This window comes from Cibotium barometz, chromosome 31 (assembly GCF_041138505.1).
Source record: "Cibotium barometz isolate CiBa-2024 chromosome 31, ASM4113850v1, whole genome shotgun sequence".
Taxonomy (NCBI): domain Eukaryota; kingdom Viridiplantae; phylum Streptophyta; class Polypodiopsida; order Cyatheales; family Cibotiaceae; genus Cibotium; species Cibotium barometz.
Window position 1 is genome coordinate 5,927,724 of NC_141076.1, and position 23,305 is coordinate 5,951,028.

The 23,305-nt window shown below is 45.4% G+C and overlaps 1 protein-coding gene across 1 annotated transcript in view; it reads left to right on the forward strand.

The window, feature by feature from the left end:
- Window positions 1-22,170, forward strand: part of LOC147620440 (transcription factor SRM1-like) — a 39,284-nt gene extending 17,114 nt beyond the window's left edge. Inside the window, exon 2 of the mRNA XM_086824662.1 lies at window positions 21,323-22,170. Coding sequence (XP_086680788.1) covers window positions 21,323-21,806 — 484 coding nt within the window. The 3' untranslated portion in view covers window positions 21,807-22,170. The remainder of the gene's footprint in view (window positions 1-21,322) is intronic.
- The last annotated feature ends 1,135 nt before the right edge of the window (window positions 22,171-23,305 follow it).

The window sequence follows — 23,305 nt, forward strand, 5'->3', positions numbered from 1 at the left end:
TCTTCAACATTTTCTACCATTGAAGCTTTCCGGATGACATTGGTGAGTGGTTTGATCAATTTCTTGCAAGTTTGAAGCATTTGGTGGAGCTTGGGAATGGATTAGGGTTGGACACATTCAAACTTCCCTAATTTTCAGAAATTAACCATTAAAGCTTGACCATTCACATGCCAATATTGCTTTTCCATGCATTATTGATGGCAATGGTGAAAGGAATTGATTCCACATGAGCTTGGCCAATTCATAGATCACATTTTGGGGGATTTTCTTCATTATGTCTCATTTGGCATGCCATTGATGGAATAGCAAGCTTATGCAATGTTTTTGGAGTCCCTCATGCTCATCTTGATGCCATATGGACACTATGGATGCTATACATAGCCATGCCAATGCTATGTTTTACACATGGGCATAAGAGAGCATAAGTTTTGGAAGCATGCATTTGTCAATATGATGTGAAAGGGATTGTTGGAATGCAATTGCAAATGCCTTGATTGTGGTTAACAAATGCTTATGCAAATGCCATGGTGAGGGCATTGTGAATTGTTGGTTTGTGTTGGAGCTTTTGGATGATGGATTGAGGCATGAGTCCATGCTTTATTGATGAGTTCTAAATTGTAAAAGGGCATGAGTCATGCTCAATACTTGTAAGCCAACAAACTTGTTCTATCATTTGATATTATCCACATCATTTTGTACCTACACTCACCATTGCTACCACTTCAAGTTTCTATAGAATCTAGCAATGTGTGAGGGTACCTTGGCATTGGTTGGAGAGGCCAAGGGGAGAATGGCTTGAACTCTTTGTGCCGTGATTGCTTGGTAAAGCGGTACAAAGGGGGATTAGGTACACCGGTGTGAAGAAATGGCCTCAACCTTCACCTTGGAGGAAAACTCGGTGAAGGGGTGAGAAGAGCTTGGCCGAGAGATCGGCAAGCTTCAACGCGCGTCCTCAATAATCCTCACCATCGACTTTGTGGATGCATTTGGGCAATGGGGTCCCTTTTCCGTCATATTGTGTGGATATTGCAAATGCTTTGATGGACAAAGAGTGCATATGATCTTTCATGACATTGTGGGATACAAAGAGTATTGCATTGTGATTTGAGAAGTTGCATTTTCATTTGAGATTTGGTTCCAATTACAAAGGAGACTCTGGCGGAATTTTTCCAACAAGGGAGCCAAACAAGCTTATTGATTGGAGATTTACCCCATGGATACACTTGAAGAGTTATTCACAACTACCAAGGGGAGAAACACCAATCATTTGTAGCCGGATTGAGCTTTGGGACCGAATTTTGAGAATTTCTGGGATTTTACAAAACCCTAATTCAGTCCTAGGGTTTTTGGGATTAGGTCCGAGTGATTACACGACTCTATTCTACTCCTTGAGAGTTTTCAAATGAGCCATAGAACCCCTTAATCGGATATCACAATCTCGGTCAAAGTAGTCATGTTGACTTTCTGGTCAAAGTCAAACAGAATATACTTCCACTTTGACTGAATCAAAATGCTTTTAGGGGTAGGTTCTATCTTCCGTTAGCTTTCTATAGAGCTGTCAAAATCCTAATTCCGACATATATTTTGCGTTTTAGAGCCAAATTACTACTTTCAGCTGTTCCGCACAAACCCTAAAACAGAGAGTACTTGCCCACACCTAATTCTTACTGTGTTCATTTGGGAGGATAGTAGACACCATTACCTACCCATAGAACCTTCTTTTGTCCAATTCCGACATCATTTGGGCATTCTACCAACATCTTGCATTTCTTCACTATGCCGAAGGGAAGACCACGCAAGGGTGGGGATGTTGTGCAAGAAATGATCATTGGTGATGAGGACATGGAAGGTAATATGGATGCAAGGGATGCATTCATCAATGAAGACAATGGGGGCAATGTACATAATCAAGTTTCTCAAGGGACACAAGCGGCGGTTAACCATGACACCCTCATGCAAATGCTTGTACAACGGTTGGAGACCTTAGACTCCAAGCTTGATTCTGATTTTGAAACATTATCCTCACGGATTGGTGTGATGGAGGACAAGTTTGGGAAGTCTCAAGCACAAGAAAAGCATGGGAATTATGGTGACTATGAGCAAAGAAAAGGCAAGGGCATCTTGAATGAGGATTCCATGAAGGCCGTACAAGAGGATCCATTGGGAGCATCCACTCGGGGATTCATGGCGGATGCACGGAGACCTCTTGTCAAGGACATGTTTCCTCCTTCTTTTCATTTGGGTTTGTCTCACCTCAATGCATCAAAGGGTCCTACCTTTTCTAGGGCAATGCATTCAAGGGAAGAGGATGAGGTGTTTGTGAATGATGAGGAGATTGCACTCGATTGGAATCAAATGTCCTTTGCCCAAAGACAAAGGGATGCTCACGAGAAGTGGATGGAATTGTCGAATATCATCAAGAGGGATTACAAAGACTTTGCACAATTTATGGAGTCATACTCGAAGATGCAAAGATTCAAGCCCTCTACCCAACATGATAACCCATCCCACATATCTTCCAAGGATGTCAAAGACAAAATCTCACTATCAAAGTTCAAAGGTGACGGGTCATCTCCGCAAGAGTTGGAGGAGTGGGCTACCAAGCTTGACATCTATTTCCAACTTTACCCAAAAAGTGAGCGTGATATGGTACAATTTTCCTCCTTACATCTTGAAGATTATGCTCATCAATGGTGGAGGCACTTGGTCAAACAAGGGAACACGCCATCAACTTGGGAAGGATTGAAGCGGGAGATGAACTTGGCCTTCATTTCACCCTTAGTGCTCGACCGATACCATGAAGAATGGTATGAGCTTTCTCAAAAGGGGATGATGGTGAGAGGTTACATCAAGAGATTTTTGAAGCTTTCAATGTACGTGGAAGGCTTGAGTGAAGACATGAAGATGAAAAAGTTTGTGCATGGGCTTGAACACTTCATCAAGGCGGATGTGTCGGCTCAAAGGCCTAGCTCTCTCAAAGAAGCTATGAGGTTAGCCGAACTCTATGAGCCAAAGTACAAGAGGTCTCAGCCCATGACCTTCACCAAAGACACACTTAAACCAACCACTACTTCTTACAATTTTGGGAAAGGTCCTACCTCTACATTACCATCCTCTAATCCAAGAACTCCTACATCATTTGGGGGTGGACAGCCAAAGAATGAGATACATCAATTTGATGCCAAAAAGGGTAGTGACTTCATGAAGAAGAAGCCCTTTCAACCCTTCAAGAAGACTCAAAGAATGGATGATCCAAAGATTGAGGAGTTGAGAAGCAAAGGGCTATGTTTCAAGTGCAAAGAGAGGTGGTCACCCGGGCATGTGTGCAAATCAAAGAAGATTGTGGCCACTATGATCCTCATGGATGAGGAAGAGAACAAGGATGACTCTCATGACATTGAGGAATGGGAGGATTGCAATGAAAGCACATGAGGAGTCACTTGAAGACCATTCTTTCATCACGGAGGATGGTGAGTTTCCGTTTGATCCGGGAGGTGGAGTTAAGGAAAGCCTTGTGGACGGAGACATGCCTACAAATGCAGAAATTTCAGCTTGCATATGCTCTATCTCACAAGAGTTGTTGGCGGGTTGCAAGAACCCAAGCACACTAAGGTTGGTGGGGACCATCAATGGGAGGGTTGCACATATTCTTGTGGATTCCGGGAGCACTCATAGCTTCATCAACTCTAAATCCATCAACTCTCTCAAACTCAACACAAAGAAGACACCTACAACGTTCCAAGTGCAAGTGGCAAATGGGGAAAGTGAGAAGACTAGCTTGGTTTGCCCTTCTACAAAAGTGGTTTTATCCTCTTCATACACTTGGGAAGGTGATTTGGTGGTTTTGGATATGGGTCCCATCGACATTATCATGGGGTGTGATTGGTTGGCTTCACTTGGTGACATTCACATGAACCTTCAACAAGGTTTCATGAGCTTTCTACATCATGGGCAACAAGTGGTACTTGCTGCAAATGCACCTAAGAAGCTCTCTTTGATCACTCCAAGGCGACTAAAGAAAGAGATTAAGGCTTTTGGCACTATCTATGTGTTACATGTTACCCAAGAGGGGATGGAAGGCAGTGGACAGCACATAGATGAGGAAATGGCAACTCTTCTTAAGAAGTATACATGCTGTAATTTCTGGACAGCTTTGGGAAGGTCTACTATTGGGCCTATTTTTCTACTCCAACAAGCTTCATGGCGTATCCTAATGAAAGATTATGATGTGGGCTACATATGGCTGAGTGTACATATCATTTTCAGCCCAATATATGGAGTCTAAATGAAGGATTTTCAAGGGTCTTCATCGACTAGAAGGGCTGTCATAACAGTCCCACTCATACACTTTGGGCTTGAAGCTTTGTGGACTTGTATACATCCGGATTTTCATTGTATATGTGCTTTGGATGTACTTGAGAACTCTTAACCACTTCCCATTGATTACATTAGAGTCTCATACTTTGAGATTGTACATGTTATTGATTTTGAGGACAAAATCTTTGGGAAGGGATGGTTTGTAATAAAGTAGGAACTTTATTCAATAGGGTTAATAATGGGACAAGTCCATGTATAAAAGAGGGGACTTGGACCATGGTTGTAACTTTTGATGATCATTTTTAGAAATGGAAACTTATGTTTCTTGGAGCTCATGGCTTCTCTCTTGGCTTGTGGAAGGCTATTTCCATTCTCTTGGTGAGAGACTAAACACACTTAGGCATCATGTTTACATGGTGATTACTCATATTTTTCATGCATTACATCCCTTCATTCCAGCCACCCTTTTATAGGCTCTTGGCCGGTCATCGGGCGTCCACACTTGGCCGCCCGCCCGTCCATACTTGGGTGCCCACCCGTTAGTATATCCCTAACTCAGCTCGTCAATCAGCCTGCCTAGTTCCAAGCTTCCCCAAGCCTCGAAACTAGTCTTGCATGCGTATAGCACACGGTAGATACCCACTGTGCACATGACATATAACCTGATCGATAGTTTTTAGTAGATATGTGGCAACATTCAGGGCATGTTTCGAGGGGCCAAAAAGGCACTAGTTTCAGCTGGCAAATTATATTTGGAATGCCCATCATATGAACCTCGGTAGAGTTCGCCGACTAGACCAGCAGCTTGAAGCCATATAAAAGCAGTCGCATCATTCTCCATTAAGCCAATTTAGTAAGCATTCATTGTGGTGCTCTCTCCTCAGCTTGAAGTGTTCTAGCCCACAGAGTCCATGGAGCATGTGCGTTTCAACACCAAATGCAACATCAACCAAAGGGGCTCGGCTGTGTGTTTCTATCATTGGAGGTTCTGCAGTAGTAGATCTTCATCATCTGCATCAAGGCAGTGTTTACAGCACCTAGGCATGGCCTTCAGTTAGCAGCATCAACATTCATCATCATAACGCATCTCCATCACATGGCAGATAGTCTACATTAGCCGCATCATCATAATCAACAGGCATATTAGATTTGTGCATAGATCTCATTGAGATCTCAGTTGTACTTCCGCATTCATTTAATTTAGCTGGATTGCATTGCATTTATATCTCTCTAAGTCAGATCCACTTCTCTCATCTCTCTACTCCCTACTCTCTTGTCATCTACCTTGTGAGTAATTGAGTACTAAGTGCAGTCATTCAGTAGGCTAATTTGTGGTTACAATGATCAACAATCTTAACATGTAACAGAAGATATGACTTATACTTCGCCTCGGTAGATGATGTAGCAAGAAGTCTTTGTTTCTTAGACTTCCAAGAAACCATTCCAGATCCAAGCAGAAAACAATATCCAGAAGTAGATCGCTGAGAATCAACACAACCAGTCCAATCAGCAGCCGTGAATCCCACCAAATGGAATAAATGATACCATAATTGGATGTGCGACGAAGATATCAAAGAACCCGCAAAGTAGCTTGCTAGTGAGATCATCGAGCCGCAGAGGAGAACTGACTAAGAATACTCAATGCATAAGAGATATTTGGACGAGTGTTGTTGAGGTAGAGGAGTACAATTAGTCAAACCATAAGGAGAAAGCAATTTGCGCACATACTTCTCCTGAGAAATAAAAATGCAATCATCGCACAACCATACTTCAAGACCAAGAAAGTAATGAAGTAATCCAAGATCAGTCATCTCAAATTGCTGTGTGAGCTGAGACTGAACATGAGTGACCAATTGAGAAGCAGATCCTAAAAGGATGAGATCATCCACATATAGCACAATGATACAAATATCACCATTACAGAGAAAGACAAAGGTTTGAATCTGGATAAGCTCTCTCAAAGCCAAGTGAAATCAAGAAGGCATCAATCTTTTGATACCAAGCATAGGGTGTCTGTTTGAAACCATATAGAGCCTTCCGCAATAAATAAACATGATCTGTGTGTCCCTGAATCTCAAATCTTGGAGGTTGCTCAACATATACCTCCTCTAAATCTCCGTTCAGAAAAGCAGATTTAACATCCGTCTGAAAGACAGGCCATCCAAAATGAGCAGCCAAGGCTAAAACAATTTGAATGGTGGTATACAAGGTTGTCTGTGCAAATGTCTCATCAAAGTCCTCGTTGGCTTTTTGAGCATAACCACGAGTAACAAGGCAAGCTTTGTACTTATCCAAAGTACCATCAGAATGAAACTCGACTTTAAAAATCCATTCGACACTAATGACCTTCCGATGTAATGGGCATGGAACTAACTCCCAAGTTTTGTTCTGCTTGTAGAAGACATCTCTGTGTCCATAGCTTGTCGCCACTGTGGCAAAGCAAGGGCCTCCTTAGGAGTCTTGGGCTCATCAATATCGTGTAAGGTACTCATAAGAGCATAATTCATGGTATGATCGGAAGAAGCAAGCCGAGAAGATCTCCGAGGTCCAGAAGACGAAGCAGATGTTTGAGAATGAAATTGGCTATCAGAAAGGCCAGACTCCTATAATAATTTCTTGGACCCACAGGGGTGGACCGGACCTCCTTTCAAATATGAAAGAAGAAGAAGGTAATGCTTCAGAAGTGGATGCATCCGGGACAGCAGTGGATGGAGAAGAAGCAGCCAAATGTGGAGAAGATAATGGAGAGACTGCAGATATTGGCGGAGAAGATACAAGAGGCAATCCAGTTCTATGTAAGGGGCTGGACACATAAGATACAAGGGTTGAAACTGAGGGTACAACGGGCTGAATTGGTGCTAAAGACACCGGAGTCACTCCTCTTCAGGCCAGGAAGGAGATATCTTCAGAGGACATGGCCATCACGTTGTTGTCTCATTTTCACTCTCAGTACTCAGCATTTTACTCCTCTTTGATCACCAGTGGCAGGCTCAGCACCATCACATGGGAGGAGCTTGTGCCTATGGTCTTGGTCCAGGAAGAGCGTTTTATGAACCCTCCACAGGGCAGAGGTTCTGAGGCCTTGACTGGCCAGCAGTCGAGAGGCCGTAACAACAACAATAAGGGCAAAGGGAAGTCTTCATCGGAGAAGTCTTATGAGAAGAAGCTTGATTCAGACCGTGGGAAATTGAAGGCCGAGTGGACCTGTAATGATTGTGTCGAGAAAGGCCAATATGGGAGAAAGTGTCCTAAGCAGAATACCGGGAAGAGTGCTGATTCTTTAGCTTCAGCTTCAGCTGCTGCAAAGACTCCAGCCTTAGTGCACTTGGAGATTTTGGACACAGATGCTTCATCTTCTTCGAGCGAGGAGGCAGTTGGCTTCACCACCAGGGATACTCGGGAGTGGATTCTTGATAGTGGTGCTTCCAGGCACATGACTCCTTCTTGTGAGTTCTTATAGGATCTTAAACGGCAGTCAGGTCGCATTTTCATTGGGGACAATTCCACTATACTGATTCATAGTGAGGGCAGGATAGAGATTATTCCCGATGGTAAAGGGGGAAGCATTCCTCCTGTTTTTTACGTCCCAGCACTTGGTTTTCATCTACTGTCAGCGCATGAGGTTTGCAAGAATGGCTTCCGGGTGGAGTTTGAGGAGCATTCTGTTGCTCTACTACGGGACATAGAAACAGGCCAGGTTGTATGGGAAGGCGGAGTGGAGAACGGTATCTACAAACTATCAGCACTCTCTTCTCTGATAGGCACTTAGATTGGTGACTTGTGGCACTTCCGTTTTGGCCACTTGAATGTGGATGCACTGTGTAGATGCTGGCGCTTGCCAGATGTTGGCAGTAGGCAGGGACGCTGTAGTTCTTGTATTTGTGGTAAGTAGCACAGGGAATCTTTTCTGAAGCAGGCTTCTAGGTGGGCTTCGAAACCTTTGGAGTTGGCACACACTGACTTGTGTGGACCTATGCAGACCCCATCCTTGGGTGGTTCTTTGTATTTTATGTTGCTTGTTGACGATTGTAGCAGATTCACATGGGTTTATTTCCTTTCCTAGAAGGACCAAGCTTTTGCTCAGTTCAAGGAGTGGAATGTTATGGTGAAAAAGGAGTTTGGACTGCAGCTAAAGACTCTTCGGGCTGACAAAGGAGGAGAGTTCCCTTCTAATGCATTTGTGCAGTATTGTGCGGAACATGGCATCAAGCGGGAGCTGGCCAATATAGGTTCGCCTTCAGAGAATGGGGTGGTTGAGCGAAAGAATCGGACTGTGGTGGAGATGGCGAGGGTGACGCTGGAGCATCGTGATCTTCCTCGTCCACTTTGGGGGGAGGTTGTGGCTACGACTGCCCATATCCTCAAGGGATCTCCGATGACTTCAGTCCCAAAGATGACTCCATTTGTGGCTTATTTTGGTAGGAAACCGGATGTCTCCCATTTCCGCGTGTTTGGGAGTGATGCCTATGTGCACATTCCAAAGAAGCAGATGGGGAAGCTTGACTCCAAGTCCTAGAAGCTTGTATTTGTGGGATATAACTCTCTTTGCAAAGGATACATGTTGTATGACTCGGAGCGGAAGGAGGTTGTTGTTAGCAGAGATGTTGTCTTTGATGAGCATTTTCTAGCTTCCACTATTGATGATCCGCCACTTCTTGGAGACCCAGATGAGTCTGAGGATGATTCCCAGTCTATTGTTCCAGCTGGCTAGCCTCAGTCAATTGTAGAGGTTGAGTCCCCGCAACAGTAGGAGGCTTCGCGTTTTGTTGGAGTACCCAAGTGGTTGACAAGTTAGACACCCTTTGGGAGTCGGGTGTTACGGACATAGTCACATGGGTCGGGGGACGGGGAAGGGTTTGGGGATGGGGAACGTCTGGAGGCAGGGAACGGGGACGGGGGGTGGGATGATAAAACTGCATCAATATATCCATCAAATGTTAAGTATTTATATTACATTTGAGTACTCTGAAAGAAAGCACACAAAATGACACAATTCATGATTCATATTACAAAAATAGTGTACTGCTAACTGTGTACACAAAACACAATACAACTATCGAGACTCACGGCTGAAGCATAGTGCCATAGTCTATTGTCTCTAGAATACAGATACTAGAAAATAAAGCTGTCATGTGCATGAAAGATGCCATGGACATTCTCAGATGCTGGTCCAGAAGAGGCAGCGAGATAAAGAGTATGAGAACCAGACAGAACCAGGATGATGGAGCACAGAGCACTATTGGCAGTATGGACTTGGAGATGGATGGAAGGAAGTCCTGTTAGCTGCGTTAGATACAAGGAGGACAGTCGGCTGCAGAAGGGCTGTTGGTTGTACCTGATCAGAGGCGGCGACTGCACTACAGGAGCAGATGCATAGATCTTATTCTGAGACAGAGTGGTTTTGGAGACCGGGCCGGGCTGTCAGAGAAAAGGGTTTGCCAGGGATGGAAGGATGACAGAGGGACTTCGGGAAAAGATTGGGATGATGATAGTCATCCAAGAAAAGGTTGGAATCCCGTCATCAAGTTTAGCAGAGGGGGATGCCATGTGCATGAAAGATGCCATGGACATTCTCAGATGCTGGTCCAGAAGAGGCAGCCAGATAAAGAGTATGAGAACCAGACAGAACCAGGATGATGGAGCTGTTAGCACATTCATCCCTAGATTTTGCTCTTTTATGGTGCCCATTTGGTCCCTTTTGCATGGCCCTTGCTTGTGGGCTGGCCACCCCTTTTTCTAGTATTTTTCTGGGATTTTTCCCAGCTTTTCTGGCATTTTCCAGTCGGCCTGTCCAGTACCTCCAGTCAGCCTGTTTTGCAGCTCCAGTCGGCCAGGTTACCCCTACTATAAATAGTGGGTGCTGGCCTCTCATTGTTCATTCAGTCTTGTACATATTTTGCTCCCTCACTTATGAGACTTGTAGTGTCTCTTGCTTGGGACTGTTTTGCTTCAGTATATTCAGCATAGTTTTCTCCATATCCCTCTCTCTCTTGCACTCTCTGTTCAGCACATTCTAGTGCCACTTTGCTTCCGCTCTGTGCACTCTGTCGTGGTGTCAGAGCTCCCGGTTCAGCAACCTCTTTGCTGTCCCAGATTCAGCACTGTTTTCAGCACCCTCTCCTCTGCGTTTTATCTCAGATTTGCAGGCCTTTTCTGCTGCGTTTTCTGGACAGCACCTGCTGGTCTTTTCGCCTACAGTTTGGCTTCACCAACACAGCCATCAGGTACTTGTTGACCAGCGTTTTCTTTTCCACGTGGAGATCGGACATAGGCGGCCTGTTTTTTCAGGACAGCAGCCTTCTGTGTGCTGCGTTTTCCTCTCCAGTGGGCTTTCCCCTTTGCAGAGGGGGTTGTAAGAATGCGCAGCGGAAGACTAACGCACGTAGGAGACGCATCACCATCGAGCTCCACGAACACCCCCAACGGGCACTGCAACGTCCCTCCACCGGGCTCCCATCTCCCGGTGAGCTGCCTCCCAAAACACCGGCCAGAGGAGATGATTATGACAAGGTGCCACTCTAGCCTATATATGGCTCTTCAACTTCCCATGCTTCCACTTATGGAATAATCCAAGGCACGCTCTAGCCATAGATCACAAGCTCGAAATCGCCAACCTTCCAACACCCTCCCTTGATTTCGAGCTCCGCAAGCCACCGAGGCGCGAGGGGGTCGCCCAGGACCACACACACTTGAGCCGGCCAGGACCACACGCGCCCGGGCTCTGATACCATGTCAGAATGCGCAGCGGAAGACTAACGCACGTAGGAGACACATCACCATCGAGCTCCACGAACACCCCCAACGGGCACTACAGCATCCCTCCACCGGGCTCCCATCTCCCGGTAATCTGCCTCCCAAAACACCGGCCGGAGGAGATGATTATGACAAGGTGCCACTCTAGCCTATATATGGCTCTTCAACTTCCCATGCTTCCACTTATGGGATAATCCAAGGCACGCTCTAGCCATAGATCACAAGCTCGAAATCGCCAACCTTCCAACAAGGGTCTGTGGTGTTTCAGGCTTGCTTCCAGTGGTGTGACTCAGGCACAGCTTAATATTTGGTAGTCGAATGATCGACGCGTTTTCTCCTTTCTGATGTTGAACTGTCAGGATTCTGTTCTCTCTCATGTGCGTACAGCAGATGCTGCACATGAAGTTTGGAAGGGTTTTGTAGATCTCTATGAGATTAAGTCTCCGGGTCGGATTTTGGTGTTGAAAAAGCAACTTATGAACTTATCAGTTTCTGCCTTTCCGTCTTTATCTGCTTTCATCTCGAAGATGAAAGACCTCCGGGATGAGCTTGCTGTTTGTGGCAAGGACATCTCCACAGAGGACATGGCTATTCGGCTGCTCTCCAAACTTCCAGAGAGGTTTGATGCATACTTTCAGTCTCTTGTTTCTTCTCCTCGTCCTGTTCCAGTTACTTGGAAGGAAGTTCTTCCCTCCGTTATGCAAATTGAGTCTCGCTTTGAGGAGCGGACTGGCACCTCTGGTGGCCCTGATGGAGCTTTGGCAGCACGAGATAAAGGGAAGAATCAACAAAAGAAAGGAAAAGGGGGTTCTGACAAGAACTCCAAGGATTCTGACAAGGATAAAGACAACAAATCTTCAAAGAATAAGGACATTGAATGTCATTATTGTGGCAAGAAGGGTCACAAGTCACCCCAATGTCACAAGAAGAAGCGTGATGAAGCAGCAAAGAACTCTTCCTCAACGGCAGTGTCTCAACCCAAGAAGGATGATGGCATTCTTCTCGTAGCAGGTACTTGGCATATACTTGCTCTTGTGACTTCTCAGTCACGGTGTTGGATTGTTGATAGCGGTGCTACTGCTCATATGACACCCCATCGAGATTGGTTCGAGGACTTCATTGCCAGATTAGGCAAGATCACTCTGGGTGATTCTTCTTCTGTGCCAGTGCATGGACATGGCACTATCTCCATCTTCCGTTCTGACGAGGACAAGAGGTACTTCTCTGACGTTCAGTATATTCTAGACTTGGCTTTTAACCTTTTGTCAGTGAGTGCTCTTACAGCTCAGGGTGCGGAGGTGATCTTTTCTCGTTATGAGATTACCATTCGTGATAAGGTGATTGGTAGCATCTTGGCTGAGGGAGTCCAAGATAGTGGTCTCTACAAGTTGACCGCTCTGGAGATAGATGGAAGGAAGTCCTGTCAGCTACGTTAGATACAAAGGAGGACAATCGGTTGCAGATGGGCTGTCGGCTGTACCTGATCAGAGGCGGCGGCTGCACTACAGGAGGCTATCGGCTGCTGCAGGCGCTACATATATTATGAGCTAGACCAGTCGGACAAGCATTAATGGGAATTCATGAACTGTGGATTGGCCGACCAGCAGTCGGCCGCCCGGTTGGCCAAGTCTTTACAAAGGCCTATAAATAGGGATGAAGGCTTCTCATCGTAACTCATTCATTCCTTTATGGAGTGGATCCTTAGGGTCCAAGTAGGGACTAGACTTTTGGGTGTTTATCACCTTTTTACAAGGCAGCCCCAGGGCTGTGGACTGAGTACCTTTTTGTACCATATTAATATACTGAATTTTCCATCTCTCTCTCTCTCTCTCTCTCTCTCTCTCTCTCTCTCTCTCTCTATATTGTTGCTTTGTAGATTTCCGCAAGAAGGCATTTGATACTGTGCCCAGAGAGCGCCTCTTTTGGCGACTACAGACACTAGGCATACCTTCAGACATGATGTGGGGCATATACAGGCTATATGAGCAGGTCTTTGGGAGAGTCCGATGCCTAGGAGGCTTGTCCGACACAATTGCTAGCACCATTGGTGTGAAGCAGGGGTGCCCGCTCTCCCCCACGCACTTTGGGCTCTATATTGATGAGGTGGTTGATTACATCACACAGGGAGGAGGCTCTGGGGTTGAGCTATCAGGTATTACTGTCCATGCTATGCTTTATGCTGATGACATCGTCATGGTATCCGACACGCAGGTTGGGCTTCAGAGACACCTTGTGGCTCTTGATGACTTCTGCGCACAGCAGGGTCTCACAGTGAACCTTGGGAAAACCAAGGTTATGATCTTCCACACCTCACCCACAGTCAGGAGCCACACTACTCTCACATTAGCAGGAGGGCGGGTCGAGGTGGTGAGCTCTTATGTTTACCTTGGCATCACATTTACTAGCTCAGCTGGACGCTTCTCCATGGCTCAGGCAGTCCGAGACAGAGTGACCCGGGGGTATGCAGCTCTTGCTGGCCTTGAGCGTCAGTGTCATCAGGCACATTTTTAGGAACCCCGCACAAAGGGGTGGCTCTTTGATACATTAGTGACACCAGCCTTGATGTATGCAGCAGCGGTTTGGGCACCAGTGCTTGCAACCTCCACATGGGTACAGCTGGAGAGACCACAGATCTTGATGCTCTCGAGGATGATACGCAACAGACCATCCGTCCCGCACGACATTGTTCGAGCTGAGTTTGCTGCACCACCTATGGTAGTGGAGGCATTGTTCCAGACGATCTCCTTTATATACAGGATGAGGGAGATGCTCACGGAGAGATTATCCCGCCGAGCTTTTGAGGCATCCAGACAGCTGGCTGAGGCTGGACACACTGGATCTTGGTATGCACAGATGCTACAGTGGTTCTCACATCATGGGATAGACATTGAGCGGTTGCCACCTTTTCAGTATGATCAGTCTGCTCCACGGGGTTACCTCTCTCTCAATGAGAGGAACAGAGTGATGAGACAGGACATATGGCAACGCTACATACAGGAGACATGGACAGCACCAGAGAGCCCACTACCACCGAAGATGCTGTATTACAGAGACCACTTTATGAGCATCTCAGGGGATGGGGTTTATACAGTGACCACGGTATATGGATGTATACATGCCACACAGCTCTCGCGTTGCTATTGGACAGCTACGAGTCTCATCACATCAGCTAGAGATAGAGGCTGGGAGAGCAGCACGGGTTCCCAGAGCTGAGCGGATATGCAGATTGTGCCACGAGGAGGTGCAGACCGAGGATCACTTTGTATGTAGATGTAGAGCCCACCAGGGGGTCAGAGATAGATATGCAGGATTGTTTGAGGAGCACTCTTTACTACATCAGTTGATGGAGGCCTCGGACCAGCGATAGCTTGGCAGACTACTATTAGAGCTTCATAGTTCTCGAGAGAGAGACTCCTCCAGACACCCGCTCCCACTAGACAGTCCCAGCTCACAGATTTCTTCCAGAAAGCTATGCCAGTGCCAGCTGATGTACCACGTGGGGTGACCGCACAGAGAGCAGAGGAATTGAGAGCCAGGAGGAGACCTAGACAGACTGGACACGGAGCACCCCGACTCCGTCACCGAGAGATAGTAGCTATCCAAATGAGACACCAGATGGAGACACAGGAGAGGCTAGCTCGCTTTCATTCAGACTCAGGGTACATGTTCACGCCATTCACAGCCTCAGCATCGGCGATGTATGATATCTTATATCCCTCTTATGGCATTGGATGGAGTTAGACATAGATCTGCATAGCATGCTTGTACTACCCCTTCAGCATATAGAGATGCATCTTGCCTTAGCACTCCATCCACATCCCCACCCCCCTTTATATTGTTTGTATATGGGCTCCACCGATCCATGAAGATTCACAGTTGTATCCAGACACAGGCACACTTTTTCTTTTCTTTCTTTTCTTCCGATGACCAAAGGAACACAATTGTATTATTTTTTGTCTCATAGGTCGACTTTGGCCTCTCGTAGACGTTAATATATCTTTCTTTCTTCTTCTTCTCTCTCTCTCTCTCTCTCTCTCTCTCTCTCTCTCTCTCTCTCACTGCGCCCCCACAAGCTCTTCGCTTCTCTATGTTCGCCCGCTTCTCCCCCCACAAGCTCTTCGCTTCTCTCTGTTCGCCCGCTTCTCTTTGTTCGCTTTGCTTCTCTCTGTTCGCTTCGCTTCTCTCACTGTGCCCCCACAAGCTCTTCGCTTCTCTTTGCTCGCCCCAATAGGACTCGGCCATTTCTCTCTCCTCGTAGCCGCCGCCTTCACCCCTACTCGCCGCCCTTTGTCCCGCCTGGGCTGGCTCGCTATGCTGGGCCGTCTGCCTTTTCGCTAGCCCCTCCGCCACCCTTTTCCCACCCACGCTTCCTTAGGCCCCCAAGGCAGCAACATAACTCTCTCTCTCTCTCTCTCTCGTCCTTGCCTGTGGGAAGCGCTGCAGAGTAAGCTCGAGGAATGGCTCCGAGTCTCCGAGAGAAGCTCGAGGCCCTCGAGACGGCAATGAAGGCACTAATCAAGGAGAACAAGAAGACATCCGATTCCAACCTCAATGAGGTGGAGAACAAACTACACCGGCACATCATCATGGCCCTCGAAGCACGGGTCACGGACCTTGAACAAGAGAACACAGCACTCAAGGAGGAGGTGAGTGCATTGAAAGTGGAACTAGTAGCCGTCAAGAACACCGGGAAGGAAGAAGGGGAGATCAATGACAACACTCTCACGGCCATCAAAGAAGAGATCTCCAAGGAGATGACAAAGGACATGGAGGGAAAACTCGAAGCCAAGCAGTTAACTGTGGATGGCATGCTAAAGGACGCATGTGGTGTGGAGGATGTATGGCTAGCTGATGTTGATGCAGAAGCTCTAGAGGCTCTACTACATGCCTCTGATACAGGTGCCCTGACAAATGCTGTGGGGTCAATTGCCACAGGACGTGCCGCCCTCCTTGCTGTAAAGAGAGACGCTTGTGCACTTTGATCCACTTTCTAACAAGTGTGAGGCCACTTGTCTCACTTTGGTCCACTTTCTTGCCACATGTCTCAATCTAAGAGATGGGTCCTTCCATAAACTTTATCTCTAAAAATATCCCAACTGGTAGACATTCTGTCATAGGCACTTTGCCAACTCTTGGTATCTGCTCAATTCCAGATGTAATGACGCGAACAGAATTTCCATCAGAGTCGGGCCCAACTCTTCTAAATTTTAGGAGTGTGGTCCGTTGTATTCTAGGATAATCCCCCATTCCCAAAGCTTGTACTTTCCAAATATTTAGACATCCTGGAGTCCACCAGACCCCTTTCATACTGGGAAATGTCCAGGCTGGTGACATCCTCCCCAGCTTCTTAAAAGTTGTCTGCAACTTTAATCTTCAAGCCATATATTCAAGATATAATCATGTCCCATTAAGTGGGCGAGACGAGACAGTCTCAAAAATCCAATATAACTGAAGAATCCATGTCCCAAAGAAATGGGCGAGACTAAATAAGTCTCTATAATAGCAATATTAAAATCATGTCCCAAAATAAATAGGCGAGAATTCCGTGAAAGATATGCTAGACACAGGCACAAGAGCCAATTGTGTCTCAATCACCAATATCAATGAGATAATCATATGCCAATGAAAATCACCAACCAGGTGCTAAGACACTTAAATAAGTGCCATGCACAAGAAATTAGTGCCTCGCACAGAAACATGTGCTATGCACACAAACTGGTGCCATTCAAGAGCACAAACCATGGTGACGGAAAAGCTGGTTCTCCATAGTTCTAGCAATCCTTTCTCCCAATCCCAACAGTTTCCATGTTCTCCCATACAATCCCAACTCTGATCAACAAGCATGGTGTGGAAACAATGAAACACTCACTCCACAATCGCAACACGAATCCATGTGTATGGTGGAGTGTTCATTGAATTGCCTTTCACAATCCCAACATGAATCCACATGCATGGTGGGATGGACAATGAACCTCCTGGCCTCTGTATGGGGAGATGGTGATTCTAATATGGCATAAAGATAAATAAATCCATGTCTCAAATAAATGGGCGAGACAAAACAATCCCATAAGTCGAGATATCATAATCCATGTCCCAAGTAAATGGGCGAGACAAAATAAGTCTCCTGCCAATAAGGCATCGGTCCACATGACCCTTGGCATAGATATAAGTTCCGTGCCAACCAGGCGTCATGTCCACTTTACCACTTGCACTCCGTGTTGGTACTCTGACCACACACCTTGGATGAGAGGTGGGTTCAAGTAACAAGATAAAACAATCACTCGTAGGCATAGATAACTTGGTGTTCCATAAGCATTTCTGCTACACATAGTTTATAGGCATTTCGGCCACCAATTCACACTACCCTCTCAAGTGCCCATGTTCCCTTCCATCTGCTCTCTATTGTTCCACCCACACATGGTAGAAACAATCTTCAAGAGAGCACGTAGGACAAGAGAACACTACACAGGGTATGTTGTGCTTGTCACTACCCTTTGAAGTGCCCATGTTCCCTTCCATCTGCTCTCTATTGTTCCACCCACACATGGTAGAAACAATCTTCAAGAGAGCATCCAAAGATTTCTTCTCTAAAAACTCGGACAGATTCGTCCATAGAAATTGCTTGTGAAGCCCAATATCTATATAAATCTCGTCCAAGAAAGAAATCTCCATAGATATAATCCATCCCAATAAAGAGAGCCATGAATAGAATTCATCCCATTAAAGGGAGCCATAAACAATGTTTCCCTGAAACCATCTCAAGGCAAACAACAACACCTTTCTCCTTGCATAGCTATACAAGGGTTAGTGAACATCAAAAACGCTTCATAGTAAATAGCAAAAGCACCAACTTTGCAAACTCAAAGTATACTTAGCTTTTCTTTGCCAGGTTGGTCATGAAGCCAAAAGAAATATCTCGTCACCATATCCTTAAGATATCCTGAGATATATCTCCATATAGCTTGCCTGTAAGCTTGATAATATAATCCACAATATCCATATGGAAAGAGTGCTAAACGTGTGCACATAAAGCCAACTCCACACTTCCAAGATAAAATTTTGTGAATTCATAAATCCTTAGATCAACAAGCTGTCTACTGCTCATGCTCTTGCTTTATAGGCTCTGAAGTGGATGGCCATGCTTAATAGCAATGATGGTAAGTGTGGTCCCCACTTGAGATCTTTTCTCTTCCTTATTGATAGAAGGAAGCCTCCGCTTCCAAGAAGAAAGCCTATGCTCTGATACCAATGTAACTCGCGGCGGTGCCATCAATACATATTAAAACATTTAAACATAAAAGCTAGACAAAAACATCCACAAATGCTGAAAATGAAGCTTGCCCGTGTGACACCGCATAGAGGCTGGAATGGGCCGACCCCCCCCCTTGGAGTATTTTATTTCCCAAGGAGAATAATATCATGTACAAGCTTTGAGGGCCTTACTCTCCCCACGGGAGATGCCGGATTATCCATATACAAATGCCATAACACAGCCCAACACGAGGCTACCAAGCCGGAACATAGGCTGTAGAAATGCCGAGCCAACAACATAATCCATATACCTCCGTGTGGGTACTGATTCTTCCCCAAAAACCACGGGTCTTCATGCAATAGAGTTGGTACAGCAAGTACAACTCTCCATTCAGCCGGTACAGCAAGTACAATGGTTGGTATAGTAGGTACAATGGTTGGTACAATCGGTACGGTGGTTGGTATAGTAGGTACATCAAGTACAAATGTTGGTATAGCATGTATAGTGACTAGTACAGTAGGTACAGTGGTTGGTACGGCAAATACAGAAGTGGGTACAGTCGGTACAATGGGTGGTACAGCAAGTACAACAAGTACAAGGACTGGTACAGCCAGTACAATGGCTGGTACAACAGGTACAAAGGCTGGTACAACAAGTACAATGGCTAGAAATCATAATAAATGATTAAATACCCTTGCCTTCAGTATTTCTTCGCGATGGAAGCCTCCAAAAGAGTCCCCAACAGCCGGTATTCTTCATGGGCAGCCTTCAACAAGAGTGAGAGAAAGAGAGAAGCCATCATTAGGGCAGCCTGTAACGGTGGTAGAGGCTAGTGTGCAGCAAGAGAGCCTCTATTAATGAATATAGAGGGCTCCAATTTATAGATTTGGGCCTCCCATGAGCTAAAATGGCAAGAGAAGGCTACAATGACAAGTGGAGGGCCACACAATAGCTGAAGTGACAAGTGTGGGGCCACTTGTCTCACTTTGATCCACTTTCTAATAAGTGTGAGGCCACTTGTCTCACTTTGGTCCACCTTCTTGCCATATGTCAAAATCTAAGAGATGGGTCCTTCCATAAACTTTATCTCTAAAAATATCCCAACTGGTAGACATTGTGTCATAGGCACTTTGCCAACTCTTGGTATCTGCTCAATTCCAGATGTAATAACGCGAACAGAATTTCCATCGGAGTCGGGCCAAAAATAGCCACTCTCCTAAATTTTAGGAGTGTGGTCCTTTGTATTCTAGGATAATCCCCCATTCCCAAAGCTTGTACTTTCCAAATATTTAGACATCCTGGAGTCCACCAGACCCCTTTCATACTGGGAAATGTCCAGGCTGGTGACATAACCCAAGGTCATGGGTTTGATCCACGGCTGCCTACATTGCATGGTGTTACCTTGTACCTCCTAAACCCGTAGGGGTGTGTGTGTTTGTAAGAAGGGTATGCGGAACCCTCGTGTAATAAAAATCGTCCAACTTTTGAAAAAAAAAAGAAGAGATATTAGTTGCCTTGTAATTCTTAGAGACATGGGTTTCAAAATTCATTTTGAGAGGATGCTTCTGTTTTATTTAATCATTGTAGATGTGATACTTATATATATGGAAATAAGATATAAATGTGCTATTGTAAAAAACTTCACTTGTAAAATTGCGATATGGAAGGTTAGATTGTGATACCAAATGTAAGACTGCTGGGGTGCAATGCAACTGTGAATAGAGGTAGAAAGGAGAGCGGAAGACTTCAACACACAAGCATCACAAGTAACTTCACTCCTTATATCTGAATGTTTTCTGTGCATAAGGTAACGGAAAGGTAGATCTCCCGGATCTCAGCCCAATGTTGCTGTAGACAGAAGTTCTCAGGCCAATGATGACAGCAGATCAATTTCTAGCTTCTCCTCAGTTGCCTTGGCCTTGTGCTTTCCGATGGGTAAGCACCAGAAAATATGAGAAATTCAGCAAGTAATCCAAACGTCATTAAAGTGGGGTATGAGGGGCTGGTGAGCCTGGCCAGCTTCTTGACTAGATTATTTCCATGGTTTCACACCTGTGGCTGCTTTCCTGACACGTGGCCTGTCTGGCTAACCATCCACACCTGGGCACCCTGATCTGGTCATTCTGGCCGCCTATAGAACACTGCCAAACTGGTTGACCATATCTGTAGCGGTGGTAGGTGTGCTGCACTTTAAGACATGTAGCTACAAATGCGCTGACATATTCAACGATGGAGTCTATATGTCACTTGGTGGCATGGACCAGTGTAGAAAGACGAATGGGTGTGCTTGCTCATAATCAGGGATTTCCACGGGAGGAACAGCGACCAAGCGTGGCCCGTGGGCTTTGCTGATATGGGACACTAGGATTTGGGTGAATGACATGGTCTAGCCTCAGGCGCAGTGTTGCCTTGGACAGAGCTATGGTTTAGTGGTGAGCTTGCCAGCCCCAACTATGATGGTCTTTATTCTTAGTGTGTGTTTGGGTGAACGGTGTTGGACTAGCCTTAGGGTGGCTCTGGACAGGTCACAGAGCTGTGGTTGGGTGGTCAGCATGTCAGCCCCAACTTGGTCTTTGTACTGTGTTTGCAGGTGCTGGATGGGAGTAGGGGTCTGTTTCATTCTTGATGCATGCGTTATGGTTAGCTGGAATCTTTATAATGGAGATGGCATGTAAAAGCAATTTTCATTGCTCACAGAGAGTACCCAAGAAAGCTTCAAAATATAAGAGTCTCAAGGCTCACTAGGCCTTATGATCACTTCACTTTCTATTTTTAAGAGAATTGCTCATTGCCTATTGGGGTTGTTTTTGTGGCACCTTATCAGAAATGTTCTTTGCATCTAGGTTTCAGTTTTTTGCTTTTCTTGTGAGACGTCTTGTTTCTTGGAAGAGATTAGGGGCTAAGATTGAGTCACATGCTTATCTTTGTATGTTCTTAGTGCCATTTTTTGCCTTATCTTAGCGGTAACGCTGACTTTCTTCTGTCTTGGAGCTTGTGCAGGTCATTTTTACTGGGGTTAGCCAAGTTTGGGAAGGGTGACTGGAGAAGTATATCTAGGAATTTTGTGAGGACAAGAACACCTACACAGGTGGCTAGCCATGCACAAAAGTACTTCATCCGTCTGAACTCAATGAAAAAGGACAGGAGGAGGTCCAGCATTCATGATATCACGAGTGTTAATGGAGACACAGCTCAGTCCGAGAGCCCTATTTCAGGTGGGATACAAGGTTATATGTCTTCTACTTCAACAGCAGGTGCTATTGAAGGTCCTGCATATAGTGCAGCTGTTGGGCAGCCGATCGTGGGTCCTACAGTTGGTACTCCAGTGATGATTCCATTAGAAGGGTTTGATGGCCCTTTTGTTGCACGGGATCCCATGACTAGGCCTATGATGCCTGGTGCTCCAGTGGGTGTTATGCCAGTCTCGTATCCATTAGCAAAGCCAGTTTCTCATTCCCCTTCGCAACAGGTTGGGCATTCGTAGGGTAGGTGCAGCCTCTCCCTGGTGAGGTTGTGGACCAGATAATTTTGGAGGGTTTGCAGACCAGGAGCGATCTCTAATAGGTGGTTTGTCTGTGAAAGTGCCTGAGGGATTGGCTGCCAAATTGCTGTGTACATTAGTTGAGATGGAAGTGTGCATATATTCTTTCTCCTTTTTATGTAAGGGAAGGGGGCTGTATCAAGGAATAAGATTTATTGGAGTGTATGCTGTACATAAAATGATCAGATTTTGGACTCCTTGTATTGTTGGGGGCAAGACTTGTATTACATATTTTTCTTTTTTGGAGACTTGTAAAGGTTCGCATTTTGTGAGGTGTATTTACTTTGACAAAAACAGGGATTTTCAAGTATGAGGGTGGTGTTGGTTCACTCATTGTATCTACTTGTGTCATTTGGCATCCATGTAAGTATATTACATATTTTTCTTTTTTTAGAGACTTGTAAAAGGTTGGCATTTTGTGAGGTGTATTTACTTTGGAAAAAACAGGGAGTTTCAAGTAAGGGTGGTGTCGGTTCACTCATTGTAGCTTCATTGTATCTGCATGTGTCCTTTGGCATCCATGTTAAGTATAAGGTACTAGGTCTTATGTGTGGATTGGTTACTAGGCCTCGTCCTTTCTATCCCTATACCTTTTCTTCAAAGGTTTTCATGTGTAGCTACCCCTTCCATTCCAGTTCCTTTATTTAGCATTAAACTGGGTGGTACTCATACATTGTCGTCATGTACATGATTATAGCTGCACACCCTTTCACAGCTGCCAACAAATGGAATCCACCCGTGCCAATCATAATTTTCTTTTTGTACGTCACAATCTGAGCAATTATGTGAATGCCTTGGCCACGTTCAATAGGATGATGCATAGCATTGTCTGTGAACATCGGGAAGTGTGTTTTTTGGTGATATCGTGGTATTTTCCAAAAATGAGCAGGAACACCACTAGCATTTGGCCAACATTTGGCCATTGTTTCGGAAGAACTTCGTAACCACAAGCAGTTCTAATGTGAAAAAGAGTGAATTTTTCCTTTCCAAGATCCACTATTTTGGGCATATTGTATCAAAGAACGGCATCAGGATGGATCTTGCAAAGATTGAAGCCATCGGAATCGGCAGAGTAATCTTCCGTTCATGAAGTACGAAGCTTTTTGGGTCTATGCTCATATAACAGGCGTTTTATCAGACACTTTGCATGGATTGCTTCATGATTGCATGAGCTCACTAAGAAGAAGGGAGTCTTCAAATGGACAATTGATGAGAAAGAGGCTTTCATTCGCCTCAAGGATACTGTTATGATTGGGCCTGTGCTAGTCATTCTTGACTTGCAGAAACCTTTTTGTATGCATCCAGAAGTTGCATTGGGACTGTCATAAATAAAAAGGGCATGCCATAGCTTATGAAAGCCGTCCTTTGCATGATGCAGAACTTTTTTTGGGCATTTATGAGGAGGAGTTGTTGGTTGTGATTCATGCCTTGACTATTTGAAA